The sequence below is a fragment of the Lynx canadensis genome, chromosome F1, assembly GCF_007474595.2.
Source record: "Lynx canadensis isolate LIC74 chromosome F1, mLynCan4.pri.v2, whole genome shotgun sequence".
NCBI lineage: Eukaryota > Metazoa > Chordata > Mammalia > Carnivora > Felidae > Lynx > Lynx canadensis.
This window is the reverse complement of record NC_044319.2, coordinates 37402879-37415519: the sequence shown is the minus strand read 5'-3', so window position 1 is coordinate 37415519 and position 12641 is coordinate 37402879. Positions and strand designations below refer to the sequence as shown.

General features: G+C 36.7%; 1 protein-coding gene and 1 non-coding gene across 8 annotated transcripts in view; both read right to left on the bottom strand.

Annotated features, from left to right (window-relative positions):
* PTPRC (protein tyrosine phosphatase receptor type C) overlaps positions 1–12641 on the bottom strand; it is a 125772-nt gene that overhangs the window by 44038 nt on the left and 69093 nt on the right. For all 7 annotated transcript variants that reach the window (XM_030301700.1, XM_030301701.1, XM_030301703.1 and 4 more), the window contains 3 exons: positions 10876–11094; positions 8744–8872; positions 7239–7379 (listed from right to left, as the gene is read on the bottom strand). In XM_030301700.1, coding sequence (XP_030157560.1) covers positions 7239–7379; positions 8744–8872; positions 10876–11094 — 489 coding nt within the window. The remainder of the gene's footprint in view (positions 1–7238; positions 7380–8743; positions 8873–10875; positions 11095–12641) is intronic.
* On the bottom strand, positions 7566–7729 carry LOC115505762. The gene has a single exon (XR_003966127.1). It is a non-coding gene; the product is annotated as a U1 spliceosomal RNA (small nuclear RNA).

The window sequence follows — 12641 nt, the reverse complement described above, 5'->3', positions numbered from 1 at the left end:
TGAAATATGAAATATGAAAAATAATACGTGGAAAAACATCCTTTGTATAATTATGATTATCAACAGTCACATTTTAATTATGAGTTAATTATGCAATTAAAAGAAAGACATCTAGTCTCATTAAATTTGCTTTAGAGGTCGCTTAACATAGGAAATGTCACTCTACAGTGGCACTATGGAGCCCAAGTATTCCACTGACCTAAAATATCTGCGAATATCCTCTTCCTCTCAGATATAGTATTATTGTTCATCTACCTTGGAATTCCTAGATTTCACTGGGCTGAAAATCTGTCATCGGTAGTACTGATAAACTTAACTGTCATTATTTGGAAACTTCCAACTTGAGATGAAGAAAGTAATAAATGCTTAAATCAATTTATGAGGTGTAATTTACATTAAAACACACCAATTTGAGGTAAAATTATCACTTCTGACAAGCATATGCGTCTACATAACCACCACCACAATCAAGCTCTAGAACATCTCTATCATCCCCCCAAATTTCTTCTGTGTCACTTCCCAGGCAACTCAGTCTCTTTGCCCAGCCCCAAGCCCCCTCTGAACTTTTCTCTGTTACTATAGATTCAATTTGTTTCTTCACCCACTTCACATAGATAAAATCAAATAGTACTTTTGTATGTCTATCATACTGCACTCAATATAATGTTCTAGATATTCAATTATGTTGTTGCATGTGTCAGTAGTTAGTCCTTTTACTTCATGAGTAGTATTCCATTGTAAGGATCCACCACATTTTATCTATTCGTTTAAGTGTTGATGGGACATTGGGACTGTTTCCAGACTTTCGGCTACTAGGAGTGAATCTGCTATGAATCTTTGTGTAGGAGTCTTTCTGTAGAGATGTTGGGTTTTTTTTTCTCTTTGATAAATACTTAGAGTAAAATTTCTGAGTTATTACTTTACATTCACAAATAGTATTGTTGGTTATTTTGACGTTAGCCATTTTAGCGGGTGTGTAATGTCATCATCCTCTCATAGTTGTTTGTTTAATTTTTTTTAATGTTTATTTATTTTTGAGAGAGAGAGACAGAGTGTGAGCAGGGAAGGGGCAGAGAGAGACAGAGACACAGAATCAGAAGCAAGCTCCAGGCTCCCAGCTGTCAGCACAAGAGCCCGACGTGCGGGGGGGGCTCGAACTCACAAGCCGGAGATCATGACCTGAGCCAAAGTCAGACACTTAACCTACAGAACCACCCAGGCGCCACTCATAGTTGTTTAAATTTTCATTTCCTGGTTGGCTAATGACATTGAGCATCTTTATATATGCTTATTGACCATTTGCATATCTTCTTTTTTGAAACAAATGTTCAAAATATTTGCCTATTTTTAATTTGGTTACTTGATTTCTTATTTTGTATTTGGGAGAGTTCCCGATACATTCTGGAGAAACTTCTTTTGTTGAAAATTAATTGTGGATATTTTCCTTAATGTATGGCTTGATTTTTTTTTTATTTCCTTAATGGCTTTATTTGAAGAGAACAGTCAATTTTGATGAAGTCTAATTTATAAAATTTACAAAATTCTTGTTTTATGTGTCTTAAGAAACCTTTTCCTACACCAAAGTAGCAAAGACTTTCTAATGTCTTTGTCTAGACATTTTATAGTTCTAATCTCAGTGTTTAGGCCTGTAAATCACTGAGTTAATTTTTATTTTTATTGAGAGGTAAAGACTGAATGTTCATCTTTTCTTCTATAGGGATACCTGGATCACTTATTGAAAAAAAAATAGCCTTTCCCCCACTGAATTGCCTTTATACTTTTACAAAAATATATGTATTTCCCCCCCCCTAGGATTTCTATTTTGTTACATTGATTTATAAGAATTGCAAAGATTTTAGTACTTAATATTCAAAAAGTATTAAATTTTTCTAGGTATGCTGGGGACATAGTTTTAATGTAATTTTATTTTTCTTCTTGTGATTTTGTTTTGGAGGGTTTTTGGAAGGCAGTTTTAGGCAGTTCCCTTAGTCCTTAGCTAACTCCTTCCATATGAAATTTAGAATAACTTTAGTATGTTCTATCAAAAATTCTATAAGATTGTCGTTAACAAACAAGTTCAGTAATGTGGCTGACTACAAGATCAATACAGAGAATTAATTGTATGCCTGTATACTGGCAATAACCAATCTGAAAATGAAATTAAGAAAATACTACCATAGAATCGGGAATACATTTAAAACTGAAAATAAATTTAATAAAAGAAGTACAAAACTTGTTGACTAAAAACTACAAAAAAAAATTGTTTAATAAATTAAGGAAAACAAATAAATGGGAAGACATCCCGTATTCATGGACTGGAAGGCTAACATTGTTGAGATGATATTACTCCCCAAAGTGATTTTTTACAGGTTCATTGCAACACCTATCAGAATACTAACTGGCTTCAGCCTGGGTGGCTCTGTCGTTTGAGTATCCAACTCTTGATTTTAGCTCAGGTCACTATCTCAGGGATGTGGGGCCTGCATCAGGCTCCATGCTGAGTGTGGAGCCTGCTTAAGTCTCTCTGTCTCTCCTTCACTCCACTTCCCCAGTCACGTGCTCTTTCTCTCTCTCTTTAAAAAAAAAAAAAAAATCCAGTTAGGCTTCTTTGTAGAAATTGACAAGTTGATCTTAAAATTCATATGGAATTCCATGGAAAGTTGAATACTCAAAATAATTTTGAAGAACAAAGTTGAAGGAATCATACTTTCTTTTTTTTTTTTTTAATTTTTTTTTTCAACGTTTATTTATTTTTGGGACAGAAAGAGACAGAGCATGAGCGGGGGAGGGGCAGAGAGAGGGAGACACAGAGTCGGAAACAGGCTCCAGGCTCTGAGCCATCAGCCCAGAGCCCGACGCGGGGCTCGAACTCACGGACCGCGAGATCGTGACCTGGCTGAAGTCGGACGTTTAACCGACTGCGCCACCCAGGCGCCCCGGAATCATACTTTCTGATTTCAAAACATATCAAGCAGCAGTAACCAACAGTGATCCTAGCATAAAAATAGATATGTAGATCAACAGAATAGAGCTGAGAGGCCAGAAATAAGCTCATTATTGTTATTAATTTTTGACGATGGTGGCAAGACTTTTCACTGGGGAAAAGATGGTCTTTCTAGAAAATGGTGCTAGAACAAGAGAATGACTGCATCAAAAGAATTAAATCAAACTCTGACCTCACATCATATACAAATATTAACTCAAAATGGATCGATAGTGTAAAATTTAGTAGAGAAAATTATCAAATTATTAGAAGAGAACATAGGAATAATTCTTTATGGCTTTGGATTTGGCAATGGGTTTTTTTTTATAATTTTTTTTTAATGTTTATTTATTTTTGAGACAGAGAGAGACAGAGCATGAACGGGGGAGGGGCAGAGAGAGAGGGAGACACAGAATTGGAAGCAGGCTCCAGGCTCCGAGCCATCAGCCCAGAGCCCGACGCGGGGCTCGAACTCACGGACCATGAGATCGTGACCTGAGCTGAAGTCGGACACTTAACCGACTGAGCCACCCAGGCGCCCCATGGCAATGGGTTTTTAATGTGACACCAAAAGCATAAGCAAAGGAGTAAAAATTGATAAGTTTGACTTCATCAAAATTAAAGTATTATCAATTTCAAAAGTTATCAACAAAGTAAAATGACAATTCACAGGATGGAAAAAGATATTTGCAAATGATATATCTGACAAGACACTTGGGTCTAGAATATATAAAAAAACTCTTCTAACTCAATAAAGATTTTTCTAAGTGGGCAAAGGCTTTGAATAGATAAAAGATATACAAATGGCCAATAAACACCTGAAAGCCATGCTCAAAATTATTAGTCATCATCCAAATCACAATAAGGTACTACTTCACACACATTGAGATGACTATAATAAAAAACACAGACAGTAACAAGTGTTGGTGAAGATGTAGTAAGTTAGAACCCCCATGCATTCTGTACGGGGAATGTAAAGTGATGCAGCCACTTTGAGGGAAATACAAACCAAAACCACACTGAGATACCACCTCACGCCAGAGTGGCTAAAATGAACAAATCAGGAGACTATAGATGCTGGCGAGGGTGTGGAGAAATGGAAACCCTCTTGTGCTGCTGGTGGGAATGCAAACTGGTGCAGCCGCTCTGGAAAACAGTGTGGAGGTTCCTCAAAAAATTAAAAATAGAGCTACCCTATGACCCAGCAATAGTACTGCTAAGAATTTACCCAAGGGATACAGGATTGCTGATGCATAGGGGCACTTTTACCCCAATGTTTATAGCAGCACTTTCAACAATAGCCAAATTATGGAAAGAGCCTAAATGTCCATCAACTAATGAATGGATAAAGAAATTGTGGTTTATATACGCAATGTAATACTACGTGGCAATGAGAAAGAATGAAATGTGGCCTTTTGTAGCAACGTGGATGGAACTGGAGAGTGTTATGCTAAGTGAAATAAGTCATACAGAGAAAGACAGATACCATATGTTGTCACTCTTATGTGGATCCTGAGAAACTTAACAGAAGACCCTGGGGGAGGGGAAGGGGAAAGAAAAAAAAAAACAGAGAGGGAGGGAGCCAAACCGCAAGAGGCTCTTAAAAACTGAGAATAAACTGAGGGTTGATGGGGGGTGGGAGGGAAGGAAGGGTGGATGATGGGCATGGAGGAGGGCACCTGTTGGGAGGAGCACTGGGTGTTGTATGGAAACCAATTTGACAATCAATTTCATATTAATATAAACAAACAAAGAAACAAATAAAATGATGCAGCCAGTTTGGAAAACAGATTGGCTGTTCTTCAAAATGCAAAACGTAAGGTTGTCATATGATCCCCACGTTCTAATCCTAGGTATGAACACAAGAGTAATGAAAACATATGTATACACAAAACTCGTAAATGAATGTTCATAGCAGCATTATTCATAATGGCCAAAAAAGTGGAAAAAACTAATCAACAGATGAACAAACAAAATAAGGTATATCCATACGATGGACTATTATCAGGCAATAAAAAAATAAACTGAAACATTGATACATTTTGCAACATGGAAGCACCCTGAAAACATTATGCTAAGTGAAAGAAGCCAGTCACTAAAGACAGTGTATTATACAATTCCATTTATATGAAATATCCAGAATAGGAAAATCCATTGAAGCAGAAAGTTGATTGGTAACTGCGTAGGTGTGGAAAGCAGGAGAGAAATGAGAACAGCCTGCGAATAGATATGGGGTTTCTTTTTGGGGTGACGAAAATGTTCTAAAGTTGATTCTGGTGATGATTGCACAACTCTTAATATATTAAAAAAAAACACTGAATTATATACTTTAAGTGGGTGGGTCACGTAGTAGGTGAATTAACAAAGTCTTTTGTCTTGTTTTTAAGAATGTAGCTTCTTGAGGCACCTGGGTGGCTCAGCTGTTTTGAGCGTCCAACTTCGGTTCATGTCATGATCTCACAGTTTATGGGTTCAAGCCCCGTGTCAGGCTCTGTGCTGACAGCTCAGAGTCTGGAGCCTGTTTCAGATTCTGTGTCTCCCTGTCTTTCTGCACCCCCCCCACCCCCGCTCATGCCCTGTCTCTGTCTCTCTCTCAAAAATAAATAAACATTAAACAAAAAAAAGAATGTAACTTCTGTTGCAATGGTCTTGCAAAAATTCCCCCTTTCCTGAAGTAAATGGTATGTAAAATGGTTTAATTGCTATTTTCTAAGGTTGGAGGATTCTTACATTATTGGGATAAATCTTATTTCATGATTTATGATTATGATTATGATTATTAAAGACTTACTTTTTTAGAGCATTTTTAGGTTCACAGCAAAATTGAGGGGAAGGTAGAGATATTTCTCATATTCCCCTGCCTTTGCCCATGCATAGTACCTACCCTCATTACCAGCGTCCCCCACCAGGGTTTACAAGTGATGAACCTACACTGATACATCATTATCTGCTAGAATCTATAGTTCATATTAGGGCTCACTCTTTATGTCATGTATTCTACAGGTTTGAGAAAATGTATCTTATGACATGTAGTCATAATTATGGTACCATACAGAGTGTTTTTATTGTCCCCCAGATCCTCTGTGCTCTATTTATTTCACCCTCCCCACCTCGTCCTGGCAGCCACTGATCTTTTAACTGCTTCCATAGTTTGGCTTTTTCAGAATATCATATAGTTGGAAGCATACAGTATGTAGCTTTTCCAGATTGTCTTCCTTTCACTTAGTAATTAGCATTTAAAGTTCCTTCATGTCTTTTCATGGCTTGATAGCTCATTTCTTTTTAGTGCTCAATAATATTCCAGTTGTCTGGTTGTACTGTCCATCCACCTACTGAAGGACATCTTGGTTGCCTCCAAGTTTTGGAAAAATTATGAATAAAGGTGCCATAAACATGCCTGTGCAGGTTTTTGTGTGGACATAAGTACCAAGTAAGTATTTGACATAAGTATTTGAGTAAGTACCAAGGAGTGTGATGGCTAGATTGTAAGGTAAGAGTATGTTTCGTTCTGTCGAAACCACCAAAACATCTTCCAAAGTGCCTGTACTGCCTTGCATTCTTCCTCTCTCTGCCCTTCTTTCTTTGGTGGTTACTCATAAATTGTCATACACATAATTAACATACTTTTTCTAGCAGACTCTAGACTGGAATCTCCCTCCTTCCACTGAATAAGAGTGGAATTTTAGGACTTTTCACTTCCTTTCCGTCCCCGCCCCCCATCTCCCAAAAGCTATTATTTTCCAAAATGGATCTTTCTAATTGTCATTAGCTATTATAGTCTTGTTATTATTTATATTGCTTGCATTTTAGTAACACTAATTATCATATCGCCACCAATCCTTAGATGCGCCACTGTGTTTTAATAGCCACGTGCCCACTTCTATCAAAGGCAGGGTTTGCTAGAGGGGCAGAGGGTGCAGGACGCGCCAAGAAAGGAACATGGCTGCAGGAAGAAATGGGAAGTAAGTGAAGAAACCATTTCATGTACCTCAGTTTTGTGTCCACCACAAGCTCACGATGGCCTAGAATTTGCAGTTTAAAAAAACAAAACAACCAAACCAAACAAACGAACAAAAAAACTTGTCAAAGGTTTGGATCTTCTATCATCCATTTTTGAAATTCTACTTTAAAAATTGATACATATCCATTTTCTGAAACCCTTTCTCCAAATCTACAACATCATTTTCTTTGATTCTCAAAGAACTGTAAGACCATAAGAAGAAATTTTACATATACATGTAAGTGATATACTCACTTCCAACATCTGTTTCAAAGGTTTCATTTTTGTTCAAAAACTCATTGGCACCATACAATACTTTTAAATTACAGGAATAATTTTGTTTAGGTGAAAGGGGTTCCAAATAAGTTTCGGTCTCATTAGATGAAGAAAAGTTAGCTGAAAGAAATAAGTATCATGTATCAGTACATGTACGAATACAATAATCATATTTAACTCTCTCTTTAGATTTCATATCTGTAATAAATATCTATTAGATTGAAAACTTTAGCAAATAGGAAATAAGTAAAAGATACTAAAAACTACTATAATAATGCATGATTTTGCCACACTCAATTTTTTTTCCAGAGGAAAGCGCAAACTCAGTCCCCCACTACCACCAATTATGCATCCGAGTTACCCACATTTGAGGAAGATGCAGGGGTCAGTGCATCTGGAGTGCAATGCATAAAACTCACCCTGGGAAAACCACCTTCATGATCATGGTATCTCCCCTGCCAGATAAGTACACCACACTCGATTTTAAAGAAAATATTAAAAAGTCTAACTGAATATGAGAGTGTCTCTAATTTCACTGATGGAATGAGTTCTCTGTTCAGAAACTAAGAATCCACCTGAGTTAGCCTTTGCCTAATAGATATTTTAAGTACACCATTACTTTATCATCATTTCATTATAAATCTGTTCTTGCTTTCCTCATACCGCTTGTATCGTAGCTATGAAGCTTCTTTACAACATGATGATTGCAATCAGTGTCACACTTCATCCTTTGTGTAGTGTGTGTGTGTGTGCGTGTGTGTGTCTGTTTGCCTTGCCAAATACGGCTTAGCAAATGGCTTTACATCAAGGGAGAGTTTCTACTTTAACAAATTCAAATAAAAAGGAAAAAAACCATTAATTCATTAATTATTAAAAAGAACTGGTATCTCAATTATTGTCCCCCATATGAGCCCAAACCCATATTCCTAGAGGCACTGATTGTGTTTTTCCCACTTTTCTTTCATGTAAATGTTCTTGAGATTGTCCATGAATTTTGTTAATGGAGGGTTGACCACATACATAAACTCTTGAGTCACATGATCTTACGTTTGCTTTTCTTTTTATTCTAACAGTATGTGTGTCATATGTTTTCTATGGCACCCTTCCCTTATAACCTTTTCAACAATGCCTTGTGTATAACAGTTGCTAAGAAAATTCTTATAAATTAATTGACTTTTGCTATTTCAAAGATTATTTTGGGGGAAAGTATTTGTCTATTTTGTGAATTTGAGTGGTATAGACAATACAATGTTTTGACTCCATAAAACCATAGACCAAAAGGGGGTGAAGGAAGGTAGAGGAAGGGGAAGAGTGGGGGGAAGAGGAGAGAGAGAGGGAGAGAAAGAAGGAAGGAAAGCAAGAGGAAGGGAGGGAGGGAAGGAAGGAAGGAAGGAAGGAAGGAAGGAAGGAAGGAAGGAAAGAATAGATAATATCTAGAACAACTTTCTACCATAAAAATATTCCAATCAAAGCTATGTTCTTACCACATTTAAGTACGTGTGTAATCTTTTTTTCATCACAAGTAAAGTTTTCCTTTTTTTCCAGTCTTAAACAAATAGAAATATTTGCTTTTGTTGGCTCTGTACAAGTTTTCAAATAGAAACTTTCAGGATCTGTCAAAAAGAAGATATAGAAACAGATGATTAATGATTCATAATGTGTGCCATATGTTCAATTAAAGTCTCTGAAACTATATTCGTGATACAGTCTTTGAGAGCATTTAGTTTTGAAAGTTTTGAAAAACTCCAATAACTTGGGGTTTAACATGCCTCAATTATATAGCTTATTCTTTTTTTTAACATCACACATTTTGGAAAGCATTTAATTGGCAGCATTTTATTTAGAATTTATCTTACCTTTAAAAAATGGGACCCAAGCAAATTTCTAGATGAAATTGCATTTTTTTGCACATTTTAAAACACCCACTTCATTTGTTCTTACTTATATCTTCAACTTTTTAATTTACTCTGTGATTTTTTTTTATTAAATGATTATTAGAGTATGGGGGTCCTGTCTTGGAGAATACGTTTTTTAAATTGTCATTTTCTGTTTCTAAATGATAATTTATTTCAGTAATATTTGGAGAAAATGAATAAGTTACATGACATTTTTCTGAAAATACCAAAATTTAACCTACTTTTTAAACTTTTCATTCCAGTTAGTTAACGTACAGTGTAATATTAGTTTCAAGTGTATAATATAGTAGTTCAACACTTCCATACATCACCCTGTGCTCAACACAAGTGAAGTCCTTAATCCCTAACCACCTCTTCAACCCATCTCCCCATCCCCTTCCACTCTGGTAGCCATTAGTTTGTTCCTTATCGCTAAGAGTCTGTTTCTTGTTCTCTCCTTCTCTCTTATTTTTCCCTTTGTTCATTTTGTTTCTCAAATTCCACATGTGAGTGAAATCATATGGTATTTAACTATTTCATTTCACTTTATACCCTCTAGCTGTATCCATGCCGTTGCAAATGACATACCTGATGAAGGGTTAGTATCCAAAATATATAGAGAACTTATACAAATCAACACCCCACACACAAATAATCCAGTTTAAAAAGGGGCAGAACACTTTAACAGACATTTGTCCAAAGAAACAGGCAGATGGCCAACAGACACATGAAAAGATGCTCATCATCACTTATCGTCAGGGAAATGTGAATCAAAACTACACGAGCTATCATCTCACACCATCAGAATGGCTAAAATCAACAACCCAAAAAACAACAGGTGTTGGTGGAGAAAAAAGACCTCTCATGCACTGTTGGTAGGGATGCAGACACTGTGGAAAACAGTATGACCCTTCCTCAAAAAGTTAACGATAAAACTACCTTATAATCCAGCAATTTCCCGGATGGATATTTCCCCAAACAGTACAAGAACATTAATTCAAAGGGATACATGCATCCCTATGTTTAAAGCAGAATTATTTGCAATAGCCAAGATACGGAAGCAAACTTCAACCTATTTAAATGTTAACAAATCAGTGTTCTTGAATTATTATGTGATGTGAAAGAGTAGACAAATGTACACAGTTCCTGAATCCCTTTTCCAAAATGCATTTTGTTATATTCTTCGGTGTAGGGGGCTTGATACCCTTACCCCCTTCCCCTTCTCAGCAGTAGGTGAGCCGGCAGAAGTGGCTTGATCACCTTAACATGATTATAACTCTCTTTTTTTGTGTGTGAACGTAGTTTTGTTCTTTCCACAAACATCAAATCCTTGACTTTGGGATTTACCCCAATATACTCCAGACACACTTGTATCTAGAAGAATAAATATGTGCACATCTATATTTAATGACTTGAACTAAGTACGGAGGGGGAAGAAAGCTTATAGGTAATCACTTATCCACAGTGGGGTAAGTCGTACCTAATCTACTTGAAACACTCTGTAAAAGGAGTATAGGGAGGGAGTAAGGGGTAAAGAAGGCTTATGAACTCCTAATTTCACTGGGTTAGAAGAACAGAAGGTTCGCCCACTAGCGTCCAGCTGACATCTTTCCCCTCACCCCTGTTCATTTACCAGACAGATTCCTTCACCCACGAGAATGAAAAACACGTGGATTTGTATTCTTTTGTAAACATACAAATAGAAACCAATTTATACTTACCTGGTGGTACATCCAATTCTATAATTTTATTTGGAGGATCACAAGAAGTATGACTGATAGTAACATTCTTATTTTCACATGCTGGTAGGTTACGGATCTCATTCATTTCACATATGGCATTTTCACACTTCACATCATCGCTAACATTTAGTTTTGCTATAAATGAATTATTTCCATAGTCATAACGATATTTCACACTGATAACTTTATATTTCTCATCTGAAAGAAAATAGAAATGTGGATTCCCTTTTTAAAAATTTTTCAGAATAAGCTTACATCAAATGCAAGCGCTTTAACATAGATTTTCAAAAGTATCAAATATCTAACAAAATGTCCCCAGAAACATAAAAAAAAAGAAAAAACACATCAGGTGTGTCCATGATTATTTTTTCAAAATTCCCTTTACATCGACTGCCTATCAAGGACCTCAGCTTTTAAGTTTATACTTGGATGATTAATAGATTAATGTCTTATCTCCCTAATTCGACTATATGCTTTATGACAGCAAAGGCCAGTGTATTTTGAACACCACCATAAACCCAAGTCATTACATAAAACCTGTCATTAGCAGGGGCACATTTGCTTGAATTACTGGTTGAAATGATACACGAATGAAACATCCGATGAATTTCTTCTTGCTTTATCATTTCCCTTACTTCCTAAAATGCAGTTGTTGATTACCTGTTTCTCCAAATTTGTGGAACATTAATTCAGGGGTCACAGGCCTCATTATTCCTTTACCTAGGTAGAATTATTGATAACGAACCCTCCTAAGTACCTCTCCTTAGCGCTATGTTGCATTCCCTTCTTTCTTTAAAAAACATTGTTGAATGGTAAAAAATATCTTTTCAACAAATACTAATCTGTCCCTCACTTTCAATCCAATGAACATTATTAAGCCCTTATTATGTTTGAGACACTGCCCCAAGCACTAAGAATACAAACCATCGGCTTTTAGAAATGTAGAGTCTAATGTGGAGACCGACATAGACGGGTGGCTGCAGACGAGCAAACCCCTAAAATAAGAATGTGTACAAAATAATAAGGGAGGAAAGTAGTGAGAAATCTAGTCAGAGTGTAAGGATAGGAGAGGCTCTCAGAGGAGGTGGGTGACTCAGTTTGTATTTGGAAATATGAGCAGGACATAGAAAAATAGATGGTGGGAACAGGGGTGCTGGATGAGGATAGAGAGGAATTGTAAGTGGAGAGGAAGAGCAGGAGAGAACACGGACGCATGATGGAAACATTATGTGTTTAGGAAACTGTAAGTAGTTTCATATTAGTTAAATGAAGAGCATCAAGAGGCAATAACACAAGAGGAATATGATCATAAAAGACCATATTAATTAAGCAAACATATGAAGGCTGATCTTTACATTATAACGCATGGACAGCTACTGAAGGCAGAGACTTCGGTGGTGAGATTTAGCAATGTGCGGAGGGTTAAGCCCTGACCACGAATGACTACTTTCACTGGGAAGAGAGTAGGAAGGTGCAAAGAGGGTTGTACAAGCTGTTCTCAAACATCTGCTTTGAGCCAAACCCTGGCAAGACAGAAGGACAGAGAGACAGGGACAAAAACAGATTCTTTTACTTGATAAGCCTTGAAGACATTCTCCACATTTCACATTTATCGTTACAACGCATCCTTAACTCCTGCCACCCCAAAGCAAGTTTGGTATTTTCCACTTCACACACACTCAAGCTGAAGTTAAGTGGCTTCACCAAAGTTGTTTAGCTAGTAATTATTAATTCTGGTGCTCAAA